This window comes from Carex rostrata, chromosome 17, assembly GCF_964058835.1.
Source record: "Carex rostrata chromosome 17, lpCarRost1.2, whole genome shotgun sequence".
NCBI classification, from domain to species: Eukaryota; Viridiplantae; Streptophyta; class Magnoliopsida; order Poales; family Cyperaceae; genus Carex; species Carex rostrata.
Window position 1 is genome coordinate 5,391,873 of NC_135934.1, and position 23,895 is coordinate 5,415,767.

General features: G+C 32.9%; 4 protein-coding genes across 5 annotated transcripts; 1 reads left to right on the top strand and 3 right to left on the bottom strand.

Moving 5' to 3' along the window:
- Nucleotides 1-5,767: 5,767 nt before the first annotated feature.
- LOC144568571 (pentatricopeptide repeat-containing protein At5g46460, mitochondrial-like) lies at nt 5,768-8,496 on the top strand. Its single transcript, XM_078318938.1, is given in 5 exon segments — nt 5,768-7,942; nt 7,944-8,007; nt 8,009-8,139; nt 8,141-8,272; nt 8,274-8,496. Coding segments are annotated over 5 exon segments (2,100 nt in total). The 5' UTR covers nt 5,768-6,221; the 3' UTR covers nt 8,326-8,496.
- A 219-nt stretch (nt 8,497-8,715) lies between these two features.
- LOC144568572 (glucan endo-1,3-beta-D-glucosidase-like) lies at nt 8,716-10,330 on the bottom strand. 2 transcript variants are annotated; one of them, XM_078318940.1, is made up of 4 exons: nt 9,907-10,330; nt 9,347-9,381; nt 9,006-9,240; nt 8,716-8,911 (listed from the first exon to the last, which is right to left on the bottom strand). In XM_078318940.1, exons 1-4 carry the CDS (start codon nt 9,962-9,964, stop codon nt 8,886-8,888), a joined length of 354 nt encoding a protein of 117 aa, XP_078175066.1. In that variant the 5' UTR covers nt 9,965-10,330; the 3' UTR covers nt 8,716-8,885. The 2 variants fall into 2 exon arrangements, with proteins under 2 accessions (XP_078175066.1, XP_078175065.1); XM_078318939.1 differs by having other exon boundaries at nt 8,716-9,240.
- Nucleotides 10,331-12,858: 2,528 nt separating this feature from the next.
- LOC144568584 (uncharacterized) lies at nt 12,859-15,767 on the bottom strand. Its single transcript, XM_078318954.1, has 4 exons — nt 15,370-15,767; nt 15,199-15,266; nt 14,654-14,796; nt 12,859-13,476 (listed from the first exon to the last, which is right to left on the bottom strand). Exons 1-4 carry the CDS (start codon nt 15,551-15,553, stop codon nt 13,074-13,076), a joined length of 798 nt encoding a protein of 265 aa, XP_078175080.1. The 5' UTR covers nt 15,554-15,767; the 3' UTR covers nt 12,859-13,073.
- A 6,431-nt stretch (nt 15,768-22,198) lies between these two features.
- Nucleotides 22,199-23,210, bottom strand: LOC144568546 (uncharacterized). The gene has a single exon (XM_078318910.1). The coding sequence runs from the start codon at nt 23,165-23,167 to the stop codon at nt 22,388-22,390; it is 780 nt and encodes a 259-aa protein (XP_078175036.1). The 5' UTR covers nt 23,168-23,210; the 3' UTR covers nt 22,199-22,387.
- Nucleotides 23,211-23,895: the final 685 nt, after the last annotated feature.

Sequence of the window (23,895 nt, forward strand, 5' to 3'; positions counted from 1 at the left end):
GTGTTCTAGATAAATATACGGTGTCTTGTTTCTTCCTAATGGTTTGTAATTTAGTATAAAGGATTCGGTTCAAATTGTAATAGTGTCAGAATTAGGTTGGATTTGGTTTATATGAAGGAGTAAAACGTAAGTTTTTTTTTTTTCTAGACCTCTTCTTTCTTCTTTTGATAAAAAAAGAAATCGGATTATCAATTCTATCGAGCAGGTTGTAAACATAAAATTAAATCAACACGCCGTAAATAACTTGTAATTTATCATAGATGAATTTGGTTTACATAAACTAGGTGCGAATTGTATGTGGTTGTTTCTTCAATGAAACAGGGTGCTTATTATAATTAGTAGAAAGGAAAAACAGGTTTGGGCTTATTATAATTAGTCCTAGAACCTATATATAATGTTTTCTTATGTTTATCAACATGCTTAATAGTAAAACAACTTTGGTAATGACGCAGGAAATTTAATTGGTGTAGGTTTGGCCGAAAAAGGCTGGATAGGGGTATCAAGGTTTTAACTGAATTTCTAATTTCTTTTTATTGAACCGAGCTGTGCAATATACTCAACAATTTGGGCTTGTAATTTAGATACAAATTATGCCCCAAAATTAATATTTTAGGTTCTTTTTTACTTTTTATATTTTTCAAATAAACACATCTCAGGAGTAGAACTAGGGTGTTCCTAAGTTCATCAAATATTTTTTGTGAACTCAACTCTAAAATCTATTGAATTAACTTCAAATAATAAATTTGAACCGTTAAAATCCGTCTACCTTACGAGTGTTGCGTCTACATACAAAAAAAAATTAAAATATTCAAATTAATTTAGTATAAAATCAAGCGGTCAGAATTAAAAAATTCATAAATTAATTTGAATGTATTCATAAATTAAAAAATTGTTCTTTCTCTGATTTTTCTTTTAGGGGGAATTTCATGTATACCCCTCAAAAACTTCAAAATTTACTTTTTATATTTTTCAAATAAACACATCTCAGGAGTAGAACTAGGGTGTTCCTAAGTTCATCAAATATATTTTGTGAACTCAACTCTAAAATCTATTGAATTAACTTCAAATAATAAATTTGAACTGTTAAAACCCGTCTACCTTACGAGTGTTGCGTCTACATACAAAAAAAATTAAAATATTCAAATTAATTTAGTATAAAATCAAGCGGTCAGAATTAAAAAATTCATAAATTAATTTGAATGTATTCATAAATTAAAAAATTGTTCTTTCTCTGATTTTTCTTTTAGGGGGAATTTCATGTATACCCCTCAAAAACTTCAAAATTACATATTTTCCCCTCTAAACTTCATAATATCGTATTTACCCCTCTAAACTTCAAAAATTCACAAATTTACCCATTTTATTATCTTTTCTATTAAATCTCATTTTAAATTTATAAAATGTCAATTATGCCCTTCCCATCTCCTTCCCATCTCCTTCCCTTCTCTTCTCCTGCAACTCTCAACTTCATGTGTGCATGCACATATCAGCATGAAAGACATGGTATATACACCATGCACGTGCCAATTGGCTCGGGGCAGCTCTCCCATCACTTCCCTCTGGAATATGACAGCATAGTAATGTAGCTCAACAGTTGGCCCTACTAGCGTTTTTGCCAGTGCCAATACTCTGCTTGCTTCACTGGCTGAGGAAGCGAAAACAGTTAATAGGTCTACAAGCTGCTATACCAGGTACACCACGTAGCCGAGCAACTGTGCCATCTGTGATGTTGAATTTTAGTCAGATTTTGTACCAGTAATTGATTTTACAATGTATAGGGGTTCGTATGAAAATTTTATTCTTTTGGATAAATATTATCAAGTCTAAATGACATTTAGCTATCAAGCATTCGGCTTCGGTTCTTACCATATCTGATATACTTTATTAATCATACTGGTTCTTTCGAGGAGATTTCGAGCTCGAGATTTGCATACGAAACTTCTCTTCTAAAAAGAGGTTTTTCTTCAGCGGTTTTGTGCTGACTAAATTCTCCTCTTTCTCTTATGAAATTGATTTCTTCTTGGAAGACTTTAACCTGTTAATTACTCCTCTTTAGCAATAAACTAGGCATGTCTTGAGAATAACATAACTGGAAATTTAAACTAACTAAAAGTGTATATTTTTATTTTTATTTATAACGGCAAATGCAAATTTGGGCATAAAATTGTTTACTAGTAGTGTTTGTTTGACCTCCAAAAATAATGTTTAATGTGTTAACGAGGAGAGTTCCATCAAGAGATACGATTAATTTTTAATCTACAGGTTTCATTATAAGAAATTAAACAAAAAAACCAGCAACAAAAGGGTTGTACCAGCAAAAGAGGGGCTGTACCATCATCAGATCCGAAACCAAAAAATGCTATACCAGTAACCTTAGAACCAAGAATTTTCAGCATACTGCAAGAAAGCCGGAAACCTTAATACACAATTCAAAATTCATTGGATCAAGTAGTGTCTCCCAGCATTTTGCATCGTTCAACTCCCATATATCATCTAATACAAGCAAAAACCGAGTTACTTTCTTTAATTTTTCTTCAAAGATCTCCTGAAGCCTACTTAAAGAATGAATTCTAACAAGTTTGCCTCTGCTAACGTGCTCCAACATGTCTCTCTCCTATTTATAAGTTTGTCTTAGTTTAGAAAAAATGTTTGGTTTGGATTTCTGTAATGGGCATCAAGCTAGATCGTTGAGCATCATGGGAGTTTATAAATTTCTAAGTTCTAACAAAGATGAGAGCTGAAGGGAAAGTAGGGGAAGGGCATAATTGACTTTTTATAAATTTAAAATGATTTTTAATAGAAAAGGTAATAAAATGGGTAAATTTGTGAATTTCTGAAGTTTAGAGGGATAAATATGATATTATGAAATTTAGAGGAGGAAATACGTAATTTTGAAGTTTTTGAGGGGTATACATGAAATTCCCCCCTTTTTTTAAATGGATGACACCTTAATCTTTTATTAATATATACCAAAAAAATGTTTACAAGCAATAAGAAAGAGGATAATTGTACACCTAATGTCAAACAAATATCAATCTAGTACATGCCCCATCATATCATGTGTCCCAAAATAAAAACGATGTCCAAATCCTGAATTGTCCTCTACGATCCACTGTAAATAGAGAGCGTATCCTCTGCGGAGGTTTTCCTGCGGTGCTGTGCGGTGGTTTCGATCTGGTCCGTTCGTTTCGGATCGGACGGACCAAATCAGATCTTGTCCGAATTTTAAAAAAACTCAAAATTTGGTAAACTCGTAATCCAGTCCGTCCGATCCGAAACGAACGGACCAGATCGAAACCACCGCAGGGAAAACCTCCGCAGAGGATAGCGTTTCCTGTAAATATGTCGATTTTTCTCTTTCTAAAAATTCAATAGCATTAAAAGGGAAATTTAGATATATACCAATAAAAAATATTTAATCTAGATATTTCCCCATTAAAATTAAAATTATTTATTGGCTTGTGCTTTAAGAAATATCCCCATTCCCATACAAATCTCTCCACGCCCATCCAAATTTGAAATTGGCTTGGTCTTTTATTTTTTATAACAAGTGTTTTAATGTTCATTATGAAAAATCTTTGATCTTTGAAAATCTTAATGGTGCAGATTAAAAAAGATGATAGTCTTTACCCACCAGGCGGTGAAAATATTACTCGATGCAGAAGCGAGAGCTTTGATTTGATTTCTTACTATGTAGTATGTACTTAATATTTTGATGATTTGATGCCATCAGTTTAAATTTACTTATTTTACCTCATATAAATACAACGGATAAAAATATCGGTACCATTTCTGTGTAAAATAAAATAAATTAAAATCATAGTGACTTCCGGATCATTGCTTGGCAAGATCAGCCACCAAACTCCAAAATTCAAAAGGGCAATATAATCAAGAAACTTTATTCAAAAATTTAATTTTTTGAAGAAAATTCCAACACAACTAGCACAAGAGGTGTTTGTCAAAATGCTCAAAAGAACAACCAGTGAACCGCCAGAGAGAACATGAGAAGTGAGGAAGGCACTCTAGTTTATTGAGTACTTGGTGGTGCAACCTCCAAAAATTCATCCATTGCCATAGGAAACTCGAAATTGTCATTATTATAAGATGCCTTGGCAAGTAACAAATAAGTGAGCCGTGCTTGCTCTCTCCTTTCTCCATCTCTCCATATTTTGTAGTAGTATTCAATCCACTCGTCTAGCCTTCTTTCTTTCTGGCATCTTAACTTGTTTCCACCACCTGACAAACACAATAGTTTCATTATATCCCTTTCTTCACCACAATCCTGAACCATCTTTTTTTTCTAGTGCTTGTTCTTCTTCTTGTGGGGTTTCAGTGTCAGAGAGGAAGTCAAGTGCAGGGCCGCTGTTATTGGGGCCCGCTGGGTTTGGATCTGGATTCGCAATGTAGAGAGGCGAGCCCAGAGAAGATCCAGATTGGGATGGAGAAAAGTTGGATTCTTTGAATTCGGATTTGGGTGCCAAACTGCCAATTCAACTAGTGGTGATAATTTTTGTTTCTTCTCGAAAGCCAATCTGTTTTCTACCTATAAAAAGATGACGTAAAAAGCAAAAATTAAGCGAGTAATTGAATATATAATGATTATTCCTTCAATTAGAATTAGAATTAGTAATTAGTTTTGATATATTCATTTGTATTTGCAGATTGGTATGATTACCTGGTCAAGAGAGGAGAGGAAACGAGTTTGAGGTGAGAAGGGCAAATTTTTTTTATAAACCATAAATAATTAAATGAATTTTACGGAACTAATATGATTGTTTGTTTTTTTTAAACCATAAGTACCGAACGGACCGTTCAGTCTCAACTTTCTTTTCTTTTTTTTTCTTTTTTTTTCAATTTTTCAATTTTTCACGATTACTGCACAATTTCTGCCACAGAAGATTCCATCCAAACTATTTTTTCTCCATACCGAACGTACCATCCGGTCTCCACATTTTATCTCCATTTTTTTTTCTACACCTGTGGCTCCCTTCTCCTTATTAAACAAATAATGTTATATATTTCAATTTGTGTCATTCCTGTCAATATTTGCCACTAACAATCCACATATATAACAAATAAAGAAAATGATTCATGCATCTTGTATATTATTAATTTATTATTAACTCTTTTTTTTTTATAAATCTTTTCATGTATCCACAAATCAAGAAATCAAATGCATGACCCATCCTTGTATGTTTGTATGTTGTTAACTTTGGACTTTATATTTGTTTAATAAATCTTTGCATCTAAGTAACTTACCATGCATCCACATAACAAATATATATATGAAGAAAATTAATGGCCCATTCTTCTTTATTCTTAACTTTACACATTATATTTGTTTAATACATCTTTTCATCTATCCATCCACGTCATAAATAATGAAGAAAATGACAAATAAAAATGATTCATGATATCTTTTTTTATGCATCCCGTTCATGATATTTATTGTCTAGCGTATAATTGAAAAAATTAAGACCGAATGAACGGTCCGGTCTTGGGTAAAAAAAAAATGACACTGGATGAATGGTTCGGTATTGGAAAAAAAAAGAGGAGACTCTGGGGCTTTGTTGGATCTTTTGTGAAAAAGGGTAAAAATAAATAAATAAAAGTTGAGACCGAACGGTCCGTTCGGTTTGAAGAAAAGAGAATTGTGAGACCGAACGGTCCGTTCAGTACTTATGTTTTTTCAAAAAAAAAAAACAATCATGTTAGTTCTATAAAATTCATTTAATTATTTATGGTTTATAAAAAAAAAATTCGAGAAGGGCTGCATGCAAAAGCGGAGATGGGTTCCTTCTTTGGTAAGGCGAAAGGAGAGCGGGATCAGTGGATAAAATGTGTATGGATGAATTCCGCGTTATCGGTTTAATGGTTACTTTATAGATCCGTCGTTTACGGGCAATTCAAGTGGGACCCGATTAATCCGTCAATGTTGTCGGAGTTTAGCAGCAGGTGTGCCGTGTGCTACTGTTAACTGCTAACTGCGGACTGGTGATTTTAAATATTCGGGTCGGATCGAGTATCGAAATCCGCTTCGGCTCAGAGATCACTGGCTTCTATTTGTGATGCGGAAATCAAAATCCTTCCCTTCCCTTATTGCCGCGTGTTTCTTCCCGCGTGTCATACATATATTTCTTCCAAATATTCACGCAATAACGAAAAAATATTTATTTGCAAGCAGATAGAAGATAACACTTCGATGCTTCTAATTTCAAATCATGAAGAGATTTATTGCTCTTACTTCCCCTACCAAACATCTCCTCCCTTCAATTTCCTCTTACATAGCTCCCAAGTATTTAGCCTACCACCCCTGCGAAAACAAAAACCCCAGTAAGGAAATGTCTTACTGGAAGCGTGCGTTGTCGTGCCTTCTCAGTGAACAGCAGATTGAGGAAGCCCGAATAATGTTCGCTAAAATTCCCTCTCCTGATGTGCAACTATTCACCATGATGATCAATGGCTTGTCCAAATCCAACCGCTTTGCCGATGCTTTCAAACTGTTTGATAATATGCCGATAAGAGATGTTGTTGCGTGGAACTCAATCCTGAAAGCCTATCTTGACTTTGGAGATCTGAAGGGTGCGCTTAATATGTTTGATGAAATGCCCGAAAGAAATGTAATCTCATGGACCACCATGATTAATGGTTTTGCAAAATTTGGTAGAGTGAATGATGCTGAGGTGGTGTTTTCAAGGATTCCTCAGAAGGATACAGCCGCATGGAATGCCATGATTTGTGGGTACTTATTCAATGGAGAAATTGTCAAGGCCCGCAAAATGTTTGATGAAATGCCAAGGAGAAATGTTATTTCATGGACGGCAATAATTGGGGGTTATGAACAAAATGGTCGTAGTGAAGAGGCTTTAGAACTCTTTGAACGTATGTGGCATTTGGGAATCAAACCCACAACAAGCACTTATGCTTGTTTGTTAACCGCTTGTGCCAATACTTCTAATTTCATTTCAGGCACTCAGATTCATGCCCAATTACTAAAAAGTAGCCACATTTTAGATGGTTATGTTGCCACTTCCCTTCTAACGCTTTATGCTAGATGTAAGAAAATTGATCTCTCTAAGCGCTTATTTGATGAAAACGGCCATAAAACTCTGGTCACTTGGACAGCCCTTATCACTGGTTATAATATAAATGAAAACTATGCACAAGCCTTAGTTGAGTTTAATAAAATGATTGTTTCTGGAATAAAGCCCGGCCAGTCTACTTTTGCAAGTGCATTGTACTCTTGTTGTGGTCTTGAAGCTCTTGACAGAGGAAAGAAAATCCATGCCAGTACTGTGAAATTCGGTTTAGATCTTGATGAATTTGTGGGGAATTCGTTAGTTGTTATGTACTCAAAATGTGGCAATATAGATGCAGGCTTAAAGATGTTTGAAAATATTCATGAAAAGAATCTTGTCTCCTGGAACTCTGTTATAGTTGGGTGTGCACAAAATGGTTATGCATCACTAGCCCTCAAACTGTTCGATGAAATGAATCAGCATCTTGTACAGCCTGATGCAATTACATACACTGGTTTGTTGATGGCTTGTAGCCATGTTAAAATGCTTGACAAAGGAAGGTACTATTTTGAAATGTTGAAAAAAGATCCTTCTATTGAGATAAAAATGGAGCACTATGTTTGCATGGTTGATATTTTGGGTAGATGCGGGAAATTAGATGAAGCAGAGAAATTCATACAGAATATGCCATTAAGTCCTAATGTTGCTATATGGCTAGCGTTGGTTGGTGCATGTCGAGCGCATGGAAATGTGGAAGTGGCTGAAAGAGCTTCAAAGGAAATATTTAATCTTGACCCTGGTAATAGCGCTGTCTACGTTTTACTCTCTAACATTTATGCCACAGCTGGTAGATGGAATGATGTAGCACAGATTCGAGGAATGATGAGATGCCGAGGTATTGAGAAGGTCACTGGATACAGTTACAATTAGAAATACGAGGCATGAATTTGTATGTGGAGACAGGTCACATGCAATGACCCAAGAGATATAAAAAAAGGCTCGAATGGTTGGGTACAATGTTAATGGAGTATGGTTATATTCGTGACAAGAGGTTTGCATTGCATGATGTGGATGATGAACAAAAGGACGCCATGCTAATATACCACAGTGAGAAGATCGCTTGTATTTGGTTTGTTAAGTATCATAGAAGGAAGCACAGTTAGGGTTCTGAAGAACCTTAGGGGTTGTGGGGATTGGCACTCTGCTATTAAGCTCATTTTGAAAATCATCAGACAAATGGTTGTTCTGAGGGATTCGATTTCATCACTTCAGGGATGGGTTTTGTTCTTGTAGAGATTACTGGTAGGGGTTGTAACTTTACAATTTTATTTCTTTTCTTTTTTGTAAAAGATAGGATAAGCTAATACAAATGAAGGGAAATTACTGTCTTGCACATTTTGGATATATGATTTTGGTACTAATTACATCCTTCTGTTATATATCTTATTCTGTAATTTAACTTTGCCCATATGATTGAAATCCAAATTCTCTTTTATAGACAACACATCACGAGCTGCTTGGAGGCAAGACTCGCCAACATGGAAAGCAGACAACATGAACAAACGATGCCAATTCCGTTTCTCTTGAGCTCAAGAACAATCAGTAAATTTTGTTGGAGAGAACTTGGCCCCATCACAGTGAGTTCTCTCACCATGCCCTTATTCCCTACCCGGTATGAATTTAAGGGGAAGAAATAGCTGGGATCAAATAATAATGACACAAAAAGAGTCAATAACACTGGTACTGAAACAATCAGTAAAGTTCAACCTAGGAAGACAATCAAAATTTTGAGTTTTCCATTCTAGTTAAACAAGCCTCTCAACTCGTATTTTCCTTCAAGGGAATTTAAAGTAAACTTTCCTGATTTTATGCAAACATGCAACCACCATAGCCTGCATTTGGTAAAGAATAAATATGGAAAATATAAACACCGATTAGTCCAGAAAGCAACCAAAAAGAGCAAGAAAGTTAAAAATGAGGTCTTACTAGGGTCTGTCAAGACAACAACTGCGGCGTTCTTGAAATTGCAATTCCAAGCATTTCTCCCTCTGGATTGATAGTAGAGGTTCATGGCCACTGAGGCATGAGAAATCAAGTTATCAGGGTTGAAGCATGGTTTGCCCTTTTGCAACACACTGCAGTCGACCTGAGAGCATGCATAGTTCAGGTTCGCAATCAGAGTCCCCTCATCTGTCGAAGGCTTAGCAATGCACCAAGTTTTCTGTGGGAAAGTTGTGAAGATTAAGTATTGTGTTTGTTCAGTGATTTATGCGGAAATGAGATATTGAAAATGTATTAATCTGGTTTCATTTGCTAATTGCCAGTACCTGTCCCTGCACAAGCCGAATCGTGTGTCCGATCCCTGCTAAAAAGAATTTCTTTAGTAGAGACTCAGAACTTTTTGTGCAGGAAATATTCATCTACCATCTCAAGTCACTAGCAAGACCTTGTATAAATAGCTAGATTCATTTGTGAATTTGCTATGCATGTTTGCACATGATGAAAATTGAACTTGTAACATTAAGTATCAAGTAAGGTAAAGAGAATAGAAGTCCAATTCTCCCTCTTTTTCAGAGTAAAACTCAATATCATGTTTTTCCTTTTTTTGTGGAAAAAATAAGCTATTTTTTAAATGCTGTCAAATATTAATTACACTTATTGGTTCTATTAGTTACCATCCTTTAAAGTTTAAACCATTGAGAGACCAATAGTAACATATACTGTGAAGCCAAGCAGCCCCTCATAAATTTATACACTGATTTTCCTCAAAAAAAAACAAAATTATACACTGAAAATTGTCCTTTCAACAATAAATTATAAATCTCCTGACAACTGCTAACACCTGAGAGGTAAATGTAGAGTTATCTAACCAAGAGAAGAAACTTACCTGAGGTGAAGCAAAGAAGAAACAGTATCATAGAGAAACACATTCCATTTCCACCCATGTTCTTTCTCAAACTGTAGATTACCAATAGAGAGAGAGACCTGGTACCGGACTAGAATACCACAAAAGTGAAATTATTTGGTGGTAAATCGGTAAACAAGGGTAACTGTACAAGTATGGGCATTGTGGTCTTTTGCTTTTTGGACAGTACAAGACAAAGTTTGGAGGCAGTACAACTGTCCCGCAGTAAAAAACTGAAACTTGCACGCTGCACAGTGCGCATAGCATGTGATTTGAGGTTCTCCTTTTTTACCTTTGTAAAAGACACCACTTCTCTTGAGGCAGCTTTTCAATATTTTCACGTGACGTACATTAGGATTTAGGATTCCTCTCCTCTTTGTTTTTCCTGTTTTGGTTTTCTTTTTTGTTTTTGTTTACATTACATTATAATCATGTTTGGCACTTCTTTTGTAAACATTTGTAAGACTAAGACCAACCTCTCCGAGATTTTTATTTTTACCCAATTAAAAAATTATTTTAATAATAATAACCAAGGTTTATCAAAAATTTTAAAAATACCCAACCCGTGGAATTTTTCCACGGGTTGGAATTTAATTTCCACCCGTGGAAAAATTCCACGGGCCCAACCTTTTTTTTTTTTTTTTTAAAACAGAAATTTGTATTTATTTTTTATTTTTTGTATTGAAATATTAGAAATATTGGATATATTTCTTTGAAAATAGATGGAATACAATATAATTTGATTTATTAGAAAGACTGCAACAAATAACCCGGATCAATATTTTTCAGGTCGGATTTTTCGCGGCTGTAAGAAAAATTAATATATTTCTTTATGTGTTATTGGAAAAAAATAAAAATGCTTAGATTCCGAGTTATTGATCCCGGTTCAAAAGTCACTTCTATGTAATCTAGAAAATATTATGATCTTTCTAGTACATTTAATTTATTAAAAGTTGTATCTATTTTGAGAATTATTTTTGAATAATAATCATTAAATAAATTAAATTTTTTGTTTTTTTTCAAAATAGATATAACTTTTAATAAATTAAATGTACTAGAAAGATCATAATATTTTCTAGATTACATAGAAGTGACATTTGAACCGGGATCAATAACTCGGAATCTAAGTATTTTTATTTTTTTCCAATAACACATAAAGAAATATATTAATTTTTCTTACAGCCGCGAAAAATCCGACCTGAAAAATATTGATCCGGGTTATTTGTTGCAGTCTTTCTAATAAATCAAATTATATTGTATTCCATCTATTTTCAAAGAAATATATCCAATATTTCTAATATTTCAATACAAAAAATAAAAAATAAATACAAATTTCTGTTTTAAAAAAAAAAAAAAAAAAGGTTGGGCCCGTGGAATTTTTCCACGGGTGGAAATTAAATTCCAACCCGTGGAAAAATTCCACGGGTTGGGTATTTTTAAAATTTTTGATAAACCTTGGTTATTATTATTAAAATAATTTTTTAATTGGGTAAAAATAAAAATCTCGGCCAACCTCTAGTTCTCAAAAGAAAAAGGAAAAAAATGGACCAACCTCCCCTCTGGAAAAATCAAAATGAATAATTCCTCTGATGTTGTCTGAGGTGACAATTTTGCTATAATACCACAACCACTCCAACAAAATATTGCAAGCCCAACAGAATACATGCAGGGAGTGGATGCTTTGCCTTGGGTCTCCTCTACGGAACAATTAAATAAAAAAATAGGCAAAATACGAGGAAATTTATAAACTAAAGAAGATTAATTGCGGTTTAACTTTGATAATTAAAAAATTATGCAGAAAATTCCACCAAACAAACTACTAGATCATCGCTTGAGATTTTCTGTGATTTTTAGATTTTGGACCTATGACGATTTCATCTCATCTCCATTTCTCCATTCTATTATTAAGCACATTGGGTGTCCGATCCGCCAACGGCTATGATTGAAAGATGAAACTTCAAATTTGATCTCAGCCTTCCAATTATATAATTTGTCTTCTTTTGATTAAATACATCTATTTTATGTATAAAAGTCTAAATTTAGTTAAAAGCATACTCACCACATGTGCTGCCACACAATATGTTACAATTAAAATTGAATAAATTCTGAAATTTAGCGATATATTTATTCATTTCCTTATTTCTTTGTTTCTATATTTCTCCTCTTCAATTGAGAAGACTTCACCTTTCATTTTCTTATTTCTTTGTTTCCTTCTTCTTCATTTCTATATGGATCATAATGGAAATCAATTTTTTTTCCTTATTTCTCTTTCTTTGTTTTTATACATATTGGTGTGGGCAATTTAAAATATATTTTCAATATATAATATATCAATGTGTGTGTGTATTCTAAATTAGAAACAAAGAAGAATAATAATACAAAATTGGAACGTGTATGTAAGTATATATTTCTCTTATAATATGTGTGTATATATATATTCTATACATACACATGATAGTACTTTTTATTTATGTTTTTTTATATCATATTATATGCCAATATTGAATTGTTGTATGATATTTGATATTAGATTCAAATCGAGCTATTATTTGATATTATTGGTACTTAAAAATAAAGAATCATCACATCATCAAATTGTTATTAGAGATCACGATTAAAGTTGATTAAAAATACAAAATCATATAAATTTTCTATTGACATGTGTCTTAATTTTTAGATAATTATTATTTTCATTGATATATTTGTTCTTATAATATATTCCCGTTGCAAGGCACGGTATGATACTAGTATTAATATATGTTGGTGCAAATTTTGATCTCATATTAATTGTGTTGGCGTAACACCGAAACTGTCATTGAATCTTATCGACATTCTAAAACTTGAACAAAAAAAAAAAAAGCACACACAACATGATGGATCTTGAAATAGCAAAAGAAAGGAAACCAATTGGCGCTGATATAGCTTTCCATCCTCGGTTTCTTGCAAATGATGATTTAATAACAGACAAATAGTGACTACAGAAGCATCCAACTAACCATTTTTTTAGCAAAGCTAAGGATTCCAAAAGAATATCTCCATTTTTGTTGACAAGTTAAAGAGTATCCAATTCTAGCCTAATTTTAGCTACGGTAGCTCAAACACTACACACAATACAAGAACAACTACAGAGAACAGAACATACAACTAAATTAAGAAACTACATTTTTCAACTGTTCAGGAAGTGAAGATCCAAATACTTGCATCAGCACCAGCTTCTGTTTCTTGTTTAATATACAGTTATCCACACCTTTCTTCCCTTCAATCAAATCTCTTGAATCTTCCACAGCTCTCCTTCTCAAAGAAACCAATATCTCAGATGAATTTTTTTGGATTTCACCCTCCTCGACAGAGGGTTGTTTGGGATTGCTCTCCTCACTTCCCCACCATTTGTTGGAGGCACTGGAGAGGCCAGTTGACGGGAACCCAAATTTGAACTCATCCAAGTAGGTCGGGACATTTTTCAGTGGGCTAAACGGGTCCAAATGTGGTGCCATGAATCTATTTGCTCCTTGGAGTGCTTGTCCAGGTGCCATTCTGTGATTTTGATCACCCCTGCAGAAGAAATAGTATTGCATTTCATCACTATATAAATAGAAACATTGTATGGAACAAATTGTAAATAATTGGCCTGATACAGTTTGACAAGCCTATCTGGAAACAAGACAAAATTTACTTAAATATTCGAAGTATTTTTCACGTGTCGAGTCCAGAGAAACTTGTATGGCCACTTAGATCATAAACCAAATATAGTTTTTGTTTTTTTGCAGGATGAACAACAGCATAAACAAATCTAATTCAAAAATGACACTTTTCTTGTTGTTTAGTGATATAAAAATGCAAATCAATAATAATAGAATGCACCACTTCTTCTTTAAACTAGGAAGATCCCAGACATCCAAATTGAAACTTTAATACCCTGATCAAAACAAAGTCTAACAGAAATTCATTTCTCTTCAATAATGAATAAAATAGAGGTAATTTGAAATTGAATTTTCATAATCAGAATGCTCCATCTTGTAAGAAGAATTCACTACACATATAGTGAAGAAATCCCATGGAGTTCTTCCAATTTCCATCCTAAGCCATTAAACCATAATTAGGGTTTCATGCAAACAGATGAAAAGAAAGAAAAATGGCGAGGATTTCTGGACATGAGTTTCATTCCTTCAAATCCCATCAAATCCGTTTCAATGTGATCAGTGAAAAACAAATATTCCCAAACTGTTTTCTCGTTTTACACTTCGAGACTTTGTTTCAATCAGGGTGTAATTTTGTTTCGTAACATATACTGCAAATCAGTGGAAACAGAATCCGAAACTGCTTTATTAGCTTTAACTCTGTGTTACATTTTAAATCACAGTTTTTTTCTATGAACCAAAAGGAGAATTGCAACAATTTCTGCAATCTTCATAATTTAAAACTTTCCAATTCCGGTTCTGGATCCACAAGTTTCCGTTTTCATATCACCAAAAAATTGTGTCAAAATGAAATATAGAGTAAAGCTAATAATTGAGAAAACAATATAAAATTAAAGATTCCATGTAAAGAGCTCATCACTTTAATTGAGGTCTAGATTGCATAAGTTTTTTCCAGGTTTGTTGATTTTATAAATGGTGATGTTATTGGATTTTGGAATTGTTTGGTTCTTTTTGCTAATGGAAGGGGTGGTGCCATTGTGTACCGCCTTTTTAAAAAAGAGAAAAAAGAAAGAAAGGAAAGGAATATATACACATTTCTGAGTGATCCCATTGAGGCTGCAGAATTTGATTTCGAGTCAGTCTTGCGTTTTGCCATTTCTTCACGCTTTTGAATTTTGATTTTTTCTATTTCAGCTTCTCTTTTAATATCTTCAATCGTCTTACCAGAAAGAAGCTAACCAAAGAAAACAAATTGCCGAAGAAATCATCATTATATTATTTGAATATTACTATCTGCAATAATTTTATGAGGTGGTAAAATATCCAACTTTTAACTGATATATATATATAAATCCAAGCTGCAATTTATGGGCATACAATTGCTTCTTTTTCTTTCTTCTGCTAAGCTAAAGTTGTTGTTTTTTTTAAGTGGACAATTTTCTGAAACAAACTAATTTTTTGGTGTACCTTACAGTCATTTACTAGTACACACTACAAAATTCACAACTATCAATAATTCACAGTACAAAATTCACAAATATCAATAATTCATGGGGAAGCTCATAAAAGAACCAATGTAATCAAAGTACTCAGAGTCTCAGATAATACATAAATTAACTGAAAAAAGAGGATTTACCTGCCTATAAGGCCATCTAGCTATACCATTTTTGCGACACAACCTCTTCAAAACACTCGTAGAAACACCTGATAAAAATTGTCACTGTTTTAGAACCAGAAAAAAAAAAAGAATCAGGCGAGAAGATAAAACCCACCGCTTGTTTCCAAAAAGATAGAAAAAGAGAGAGACCTAGAATAGAAGCAGCATCAGTAATGGGAATGTTAAAGAGGCGAGTGATGTCATCGAGCGTAAGCCTGGGCTTGGAGTTGGACGGAGAGGAGGTGGAAGCAGCAGCAGCAGGTGCAGCGGGTGCAGCGGCAGTAGCAGTAGAGGAAGACTGCACGAAAAACGGTTCGGGTAGGGGCGACGACATCCGATCCGGAAAATTATATTCGAATTGAGAAGCGACCAGATCACCAGGGCAGAGAGCGCGCGATCGATTAGAGGGGAGATTGGATTCGGATTTGATTGATTGGAGGGAGGGGAAAGGGTTGAGACTCCGAACCAGGGCACGAGTCGGGAGCGGTTGGATGAATCGAGGACTTCTGTTGCTTTTCGACCGCTGTCTGGGTTCTCTCGATTTTATTTGATTTTGGGACTTGGAGAAGGTTGCGATCGGGACGTGGGATGCGATCGCTGTTTTGGTAGGTGTGGATTATGGGCCGGATCTGATGCCTCTGTCCGGCCCAAACCAACCAAGAGTTTGAAAAAGGTCGCATTTCTGATCGAAGTCTTTTGACCTGTTTAAATATTCGTACGTATTTAATTTGTATGAATTTAAAAAATTTATTCACGAATTTTTATGTACCTTGAACAACTCCAATTCGACATCAGACCATAGTGACAAATTAATTATTCAGATTCGGTTTGGCGGAATCAAAAGCTAATGCAATCACAAATACTTCATGAAACTATATCAATTCATAAAATAGAGTATAAATAACATAATATTCAACAAGAATTTGTTCTTTTATAGCATATGTAACTAGAACTAACAAAAATATTTATCTCATTCTTCCTATGCTACCTTTACTATTTCCCTCACTGTTCGGTGGGCAAGAGTTTGTAAATCTCTGAAAATAAAACAAAATCGATAAGAAAGATCAGGATATGATTTCAGTAATCAATTAATAGTAAGTGAATAGGGATGGAACTAGAAATTTTTTCTAGAAGTGGCTGAAAATTAAAATGAACAATTGTAGTGAGTGAAATTTGAATCTAAAATTTTTCAACTATAAAATATAACTCTACCTACTAGACTACAACTAAACATTTGTCATTTATTGAAGGTGGCTAGCTAGCCACCTTTAACTAAGACTTGGATCCACCTCTGTAAGTGATGCACATTTGTAAATGTGAAATAAAAGAACCAATAAGTTAAAAAAAAATGGTGAAGAAATCAAATTTGAAAACTACCTCTCCAGCTTTTACCGTTATAACATGGGGTATATATACAAATCCTATATTATATTATGCAAGATGTTCTGATTCGTCAATAATTTTGATTAAAATATGAAATTTTGAATTAAATATCAGTCCTTCGATCAGATATTATGAATTTATATATTTTTTTATATTCTTTTTATGTGTGAAGTCTAAATTTATTTAAACACGTACTCGCCCCATGCAAATTGTATCATTTTTCTGATTGGTCTTAATTTATTTTTATTTTTTTAAATATCATTTAAGAAAATTTGTTTTAAATATCATTTAAGAAAATTTTGAATTGATTGATAATTGATTGGTCATGTCTTCATTTCTTTCTATTTTTTATATCACTTAATGAATGTTATTTGTGATTTAATATATGTCATTTTGTTTGGAATTTTTTTTATAAAAATATGTCAAAAATATTTATATAATTTAATTTGGTCTTTAATATTCATTTAAGGAGTATTATTCACGTGTAGATGTCATGAAACACCTCAGTTTAATATTCATTAATTATAAGTACTGTCCATTTTTTCTTTAATATTCATTTAAGGAGTATTATGGACAGTACTTACAATCAACGATTTCGAAATCTTCTTCGTTGACACAGTTTTTATCAATGAACAACAACAAAGTATGTACTTTTTGCGAGAGAAAAAATGCATTTATGACGGTACTCCGTCGCGAAAAGTACCGTCGCGAATAGAAAAAAAATATTTTTATAATAGTGCTCCATCATAAAAAGTAACTTTTACCTCCGCAAAAAACACTTTTTACCCTCCGTCAATGCTCAGTTTCACTTATAACGAATGGACATTTTTTTCTCAACAGACAAAGATCTTGTCCAACCAGTACCAGTCTGAACATTACTATATATATATTGCTATTAAATTATATATAGTATTCTGGTATTGCAACACTCAAGGTTAATATTGTTTATTTAAAATAAGAATTACTTACCTTTAGAACATTTTCTGTACAAAGTATAATGCCTACACTTGTCTCCTTATTGCCATACAGGAAATTTTTCCAACAACTTTGTTTGACAATTCACCGAGTAGATCAGTGTTTTGTGGGTTTTAAAATTATGTGTGTAGCACATATTCAGTACAAGAATAAAAATGCTCATTGCAACACAATTTTGTGTCATCCCACTGCAAGGTCGAAGACTCACCAATAATTCGTTAAAACCTTCGAAAGGAACATAAGAAAATTAGGTAGCACAATAAAAAAAAAATGACAATAAAATGATTAAGTACACCAATGATTCAAATTAAGAAGACGAAGACAACAGTATGGAGGCGAAATAAGGCAAAGTGTAATTTTTTGTAATCTTCATGATCTCAATCTCTATCATCTTTTGTAATTTTTATGATTTAGCATCTCAATAATATCCGACATTCTAAATGGCCCGTGAAATCTTCCATCAGATCATTTGTATCAAATCATTCCTTACAGCTTGAGTATATCATATATCTTATTAACTTGTACAACTTATCACGTCAACTTGTCATGATATGTACCTTTAACTTGCTTTGACCTTTGGACGTAACTTATCGCACCGACTTGTCATAATATGTATCTTTGACTTACTTTGACCTTTGGATGTAACAGCTAAACCTACATACATCTCAAACAAAGAGACTGTAAAATTAAATGTTTATATGTTTAATGAATTAGTCAAACAACACAGAAAATTGCTTACAACAACAATAATATGGTAAAGGATAAGAAAATAAAAAATTATATCGAAAAAAACTTAATGGAAACTTAAGCTCAAGTTTTCAGGCTCTTCCCTTTATTATTATTTTTTTAATTATGAAATTCCGATTATCCCTATGGGGTCAAAATTGATATTTATTTATCGCAAGCTTTCCGAAAGTGATCATATGTTGAAAGAGGATACTCGAGTTCCGAGATACACCTATTTGAAGTTTCTTCATTATTTTTCACACTTTTTGGTGAAGATATCGTCTCTCTTGCGTTATCACTTGCCCTAGCCTCACCGTTTACGAGAGATGTCTCAAATAAAAACATGTACAACCTACATGTGCTTTAGAAATGACATAAATGACTTACAAAAAATAGATAGATATATATTATAATAGAAATGCATGGATCAATGACGCGGAAAAGTTTGTATTTATTTTATCACACACGGATTGTACAGTAAAACCGTGTACAATTATCGGAGCATTCATACACACCTGTCTGAAAGAAACATGTTCCTCATTTTTTTAATTGAATTAATACAATATTTCTGTTTTATTATGTCACTTAGTAAGAGTTTTATATTATTAATTTCATATTAATCATTAAAAAAATAATTGATGAATAATTTTACTTCTCAATTACTTCTTAATTTCTAAACAAAAAAACCCAGGACCGCTAGAATTCATGATGTTTCGGGCTTTTAAAAAAAAACAGGAGCAAGTTTGTAATTTTGTAATTTTTGAGGGATAAAAAAATCGGGGTTGTGTGTAGTGACAAATAAACAGCAATAATTGTACGGCTTATCTCTGATGTTACATTTTTCTTGTGCATAATAAGGACATCAGACTAATAGTTTCAGTAACGCAATCATGAAGGACACAAATGGTACAATATATGTTTTCCCTCTTTTTTACAAATATTGTACAGCAAAAATAAATATGTCAATAATAAAATAAAAATAACAACAAAAAACCACAAATAATAATAATAATAATAATAATAATAATAATAAATAGAGGAAGACTTGGGTACTATGGATAGCATAAGACTATTTGTACTACGGTCTTCAAAATCTATCAAATAAACTTCAAACTTCGATTTAAGTAGCTCAGTAAATTGGTTATATAATGAACTTATAAAATACCAATTTTTACAAAAAAATTTGAATTTTTTTACTATTATTTATAATTTATGAAAGATGACATAAAATGACTTAAAAATAATAGAAAATTATCAATAATTCATTAATCATAAAAAGTAGTAAAAATTAGTATTCTACAAGTTTATTATATAAAAGTTTATTGAGCTACTTAAATCGAGGTTTAAAGTTTATACGATAAGTTTTTTAGGTCGTAACACAGAATACCTTATGCTATCTATAGCCAGGGGCGGATCCAGGATTTTAGTCAGAGGTAGACACAAAACACTAATAAGAGCTCAAATTTTTTTTTTACCATATAATCTCATGAGCTAAAGTACAAAATGCTAATAAGACTATAAAATAAAAAAATAGTATTGTTCTACATATAAAAAAAAATATATAATAATACCTATCTAGTCAAATCAAGTCGATGACGATGAACCAAGGTTGTCTCTGCGGTTCTTCATATGTTGAAATCTTTGCATAATTCTTTCATTATTAACACCCTTGAACAAATTCCTCTCAATATAAGTAACCAAACAATCATTCAACCATTGATCTCCCATGCTATTTCTTGAGTCGTTTTTCACCACATATAAAAAATAGTATTTTTTTTTTTTTTTTGGTTTCGCTCACCTCTCCTAGCAGCCAATGAGAATTAAGTGACTTTTTTTTTATTTTGTTGCAAGTGAGTCAATCAAAGCCTCAAAGCAGCGGAACAGTATTTTATTTATTGGGCCAGCGAATCAATCAAAGATTCAAAGTAGTATTTTATTTAATCGGAATTAGGCAGCGGAGCAGTCAGATCGAAGCCTGTTATTTATCTTTTAATTCAATCAAGCGGAGCCGGCCTTGTTATAATTTTATCTGGGCCAGGGTTAGGCACTGTATCTGAGCCAGGGTTAGACACAAGAGTAAAAACGTATTGGGCCTAAAAAAAAAATTCAAATTCAGGGGTAGACAAGTGCCTACCCCTGGACCTATGTGGATCCGCCAGTGTCTATAGCATTCAAACCATACTCTAATAAATATACTAACAATAACAACAACAACAACATGCAATAACAGCAACAATAATGTCACCGCTGCCTATTGCAGCTAGTCATGACATCCCATTCTTCTATGGAAAAACATGGATTCAATTCCTGCCGAAAACAGAAAAAATATGTATGTTTCCTACGGGCTATAATAAAAAATAATAAAAAAAAGCAAAAATAATAATAATATCCAACAATTAGTTTCGAACAATTTTATAACCACACGAACCACATCTCACAACAACACCATTCTTTCTAGTGCAAAATGCATCACTTCTCCAATTTCACCACAAATGTCTCATCCACCATTAGTTTAGAAAAAAGTTCTGTCATAATATTGAGAAAATATTTGAAAGCGAGGGACCGAATGGAGGAATGAAATAGAGAGCATGCCTATTTCAAATAAGTACGCTTTTTGTTTTATAGTACATCAACCGACATATTGTTAAACAAAATAAATAGTATTAAAATTCCTCCGTTTTTAATATCTTCGCTTTATTTTTTAATTTTTAATATAAAATATTTTGAAATTTATATGCTAAAATAAAACCTTTAGACGATCTATAATATATTCTCCACATGCACATAAATACATAACAAATTATCACTTTCCAATATTATCTTAAATGAATTAATATGTTGAAAGATCAACAGTCAGAAATTACCATATGAATATATTTTTACAATCTCTTGATAATAATCAAACAAATGAAGTTACAATGTCATACTATTTTACATATGCATAGAGAAAATGTTATAACATATATATCTAATGGTTTTTATTTTAACATTTAAATTTAAATTTTATATTATTAAAATTATAAAATAGGAGACATAATGCAAGCACTATAAAAGTGGAGCTGTTGTTACAAGAATGAGATAGTATTCGCAAGGGTAAAAAATGACTATCCGCGATGGTATACCGACATAAATGTGTTTTTTCTATTAGCGACGGTAGTATCCACGACGGTATACCAATAGTATCCGATACTCCCATAAAGATATTTTTTCTATTAGCGATGATAGTATCCATGATGGTATATCAACAGTATCCCTCGCGGATACTGTCCCATATTCTTGCCCTTCAAAAAATACTATGAAATGCGCCTTTGATTCCACACAATCTATGAAATACTTTGCTCTTATATATTGTGAGAAAAAAAAGTCTTCTGTTATTTTCTTTCTACAAAGTCCAACACTTAGCAGCCCGGATGCAAGTTACACCTCAACTGTAAACCGATTGTAAACGAAAGTGATATTTGCAACATTTATATAAAAACTAAATTAATTGTTAATTTAACAAATTTTTGTTGTAAATTTATTATGAGTCATTAATTTATATGAAGACTAAATTAATTTCTCTTTATAAGTACTGAATTCTTTCATTATTTGTTTAGTGATTTTTTTTTTGTAATATTGTTACGTTGACAATAGCAATTAGTTTTGCAAAGACTATATAGTATGGTTATGAAAAATAAAATATATTAATTATTGAATGGGTCTCACAAATTATTTAACAATTGCAACATCTATATTTAATTATTGGGTAAAGAAATCATGGGTGCAATTTTGACCAACTCATGGTTGATTACTTAAATTATATATGTTCCCACACATGCACCACATTATATGCTCCATTTAACCCAACCATTGACACAACATAAAGGATATACTAGCTAGCTATATAGGCTAGATATGACACAAGCAAGAATACAAATTTACAAATAAATTAAATGAAACAATAATAATGAAAGATGACCTTTAAAACTTACACATACCTACATAATTAAATGGATCCCTTAATTTGAATCAACTACACTACTCATAAGGTCATCAGTTTCCCATTTGAAAAGCTCAAGAAAATATTAATTTTACCAAATTTCCCTTAAAAAGAAGCTAATTGGAGATGTTCCAGGCATAGTTCTTCAAGCAGTTGGTTCAATGCCTGATCTACCATGCGCTCGCTCGGCAGCTCGTGCACCGCATTGTTCAGCCGTGCCACAAAACCGTTGCTTAGGTTATCGCATTTCTGCAAGAAATTTCCTACATTTGAGCTCCTATTCTTGCTCGACATCGAATTAAACCGGCCGGATCGAACCATAAGGTACTCAACCATGGCATCAACTATGCTTCTTTGTGTAGAGGTTGTGCTGTCCCACAGCCACACATAAGCCATTGCTCTGTACAATGCCGCTGCCATCGCCTTTGTTGCATTCTCCTCTTCCAATATTTCTGGGTTGATTAGAATCAGATACTCACCTGGTTTTTCTTTCTTGTAACCACGCTTCACTTGGACTATCTCGGTGGTTTTTTCACCGGCCAACTCGAGGATTACATGACGTACCGGCTTTTTAACATACATATTTCCCGGGTACATAATGCGCTCCATGACGTTGCTTGCTTCGAGCAACAACTTAGCCGCTTTGCCATTGGAAACAAACATGAGGTCAAACTGACGGCCAACAAGGGTGTTCATCGATGTGTTGTGGATGGTTAAGTCAAATCCTTTCGACGCCTCGTAGTTGGCCCATAGAGAGATGGCGATGAGCGAGACTAATGTCACGGCACGCACGCAGATTGCTCGAGTGGTGAGTATAGGTGTCATAAAATGATTATTTGGTGTTGTTGGTAGGGGAGGAGGGGAGATTAGGGATTCTGAGTCCATAAATGGAGAAAATAAGGTTTTGGTAGTGTCAGTGAATGAGGTGAGGCTTATTGTATGTGAGCTCTTTGTAGGAGAGAAACAATGACAAGGCAAATAAGAGAAGTGGTTGGTAGATATTTCGTTATCTACTTATTTCATACTTTCTCGGATCTTCTGTAACTTTGACCAAGTAGATGTCTCTATTTTTATGTTATATTTACATTTACTTCGTTATTTAAATAGCAGAATTTTTTTTTATCAGCAGCATTAATTTACAAATTATTTGTAAATTAGAGTTGTGACATCAAATCAGTAATATTTTCATTCATGATCAAAATTTTTAGCACGCGTTTCGTTAGAATTTTTCAAATAGAATTTCACACCACGTTCAAAATACTAGCGTTTAGAACTAAAAATTTCTCGAAATTATTAAGCTATGAAAGAATTTTTAAAATATTTTTTTAAATAAATGAATCACATATATATATGATAATTGAGAGTATACGATACATTCTTCGGACTTAAAAAGTAAGAAATGATATATTAAAAAGCAGCTTTTCAACAAAAGATGTATAGTTTTTTTGATACAATATAACTAGGGAAATCTTTCCCTTCCACAAAAGAAAAAAAAATTGATATTTGAGAATTAAATTGAAAAAAAATTGAAGTAAGAAAGATAATACTGATCTGCTCGACTTTGGAAGCTATCCGATATTCCTTATCTTCAAAATTATATATCTATATTTCAA

Bases quoted from the DNA above. Each gene is read 5' to 3' on its own strand.
- LOC144568572 (XM_078318939.1), bottom strand. From the start codon at position 9,964: ATGGGTGGAAATGGAATGTGTTTCTCTATGATACTGTTTCTTCTTTGC. The intron at 9,382-9,906 runs GTAAGTTTCTTC...TCTTTTTAGCAG, and splicing joins TCTTCTTTGCTTCACCTCAG to GGATCGGACACACGATTCGG. The intron at 9,241-9,346 runs GTACTGGCAATT...ACTTTCCCACAG, and splicing joins TTCGGCTTGTGCAGGGACAG to AAAACTTGGTGCATTGCTAA.
- LOC144568584 (XM_078318954.1), bottom strand. From the start codon at position 15,553: ATGTCGTCGCCCCTACCCGAACCGTTTTTCGTGCAGTCTTCCTCTACT. The intron at 15,267-15,369 runs GTCTCTCTCTTT...AATTTTTATCAG, and splicing joins TGATGCTGCTTCTATTCTAG to GTGTTTCTACGAGTGTTTTG. The intron at 13,477-14,653 runs GTATATATTCCT...TTTCTTCTGCAG, and splicing joins ATGGGATCACTCAGAAATGT to GGGTGATCAAAATCACAGAA.
- LOC144568546 (XM_078318910.1), bottom strand. From the start codon at position 23,167: ATGGACTCAGAATCCCTAATCTCCCCTCCTCCCCTACCAACAACACCA.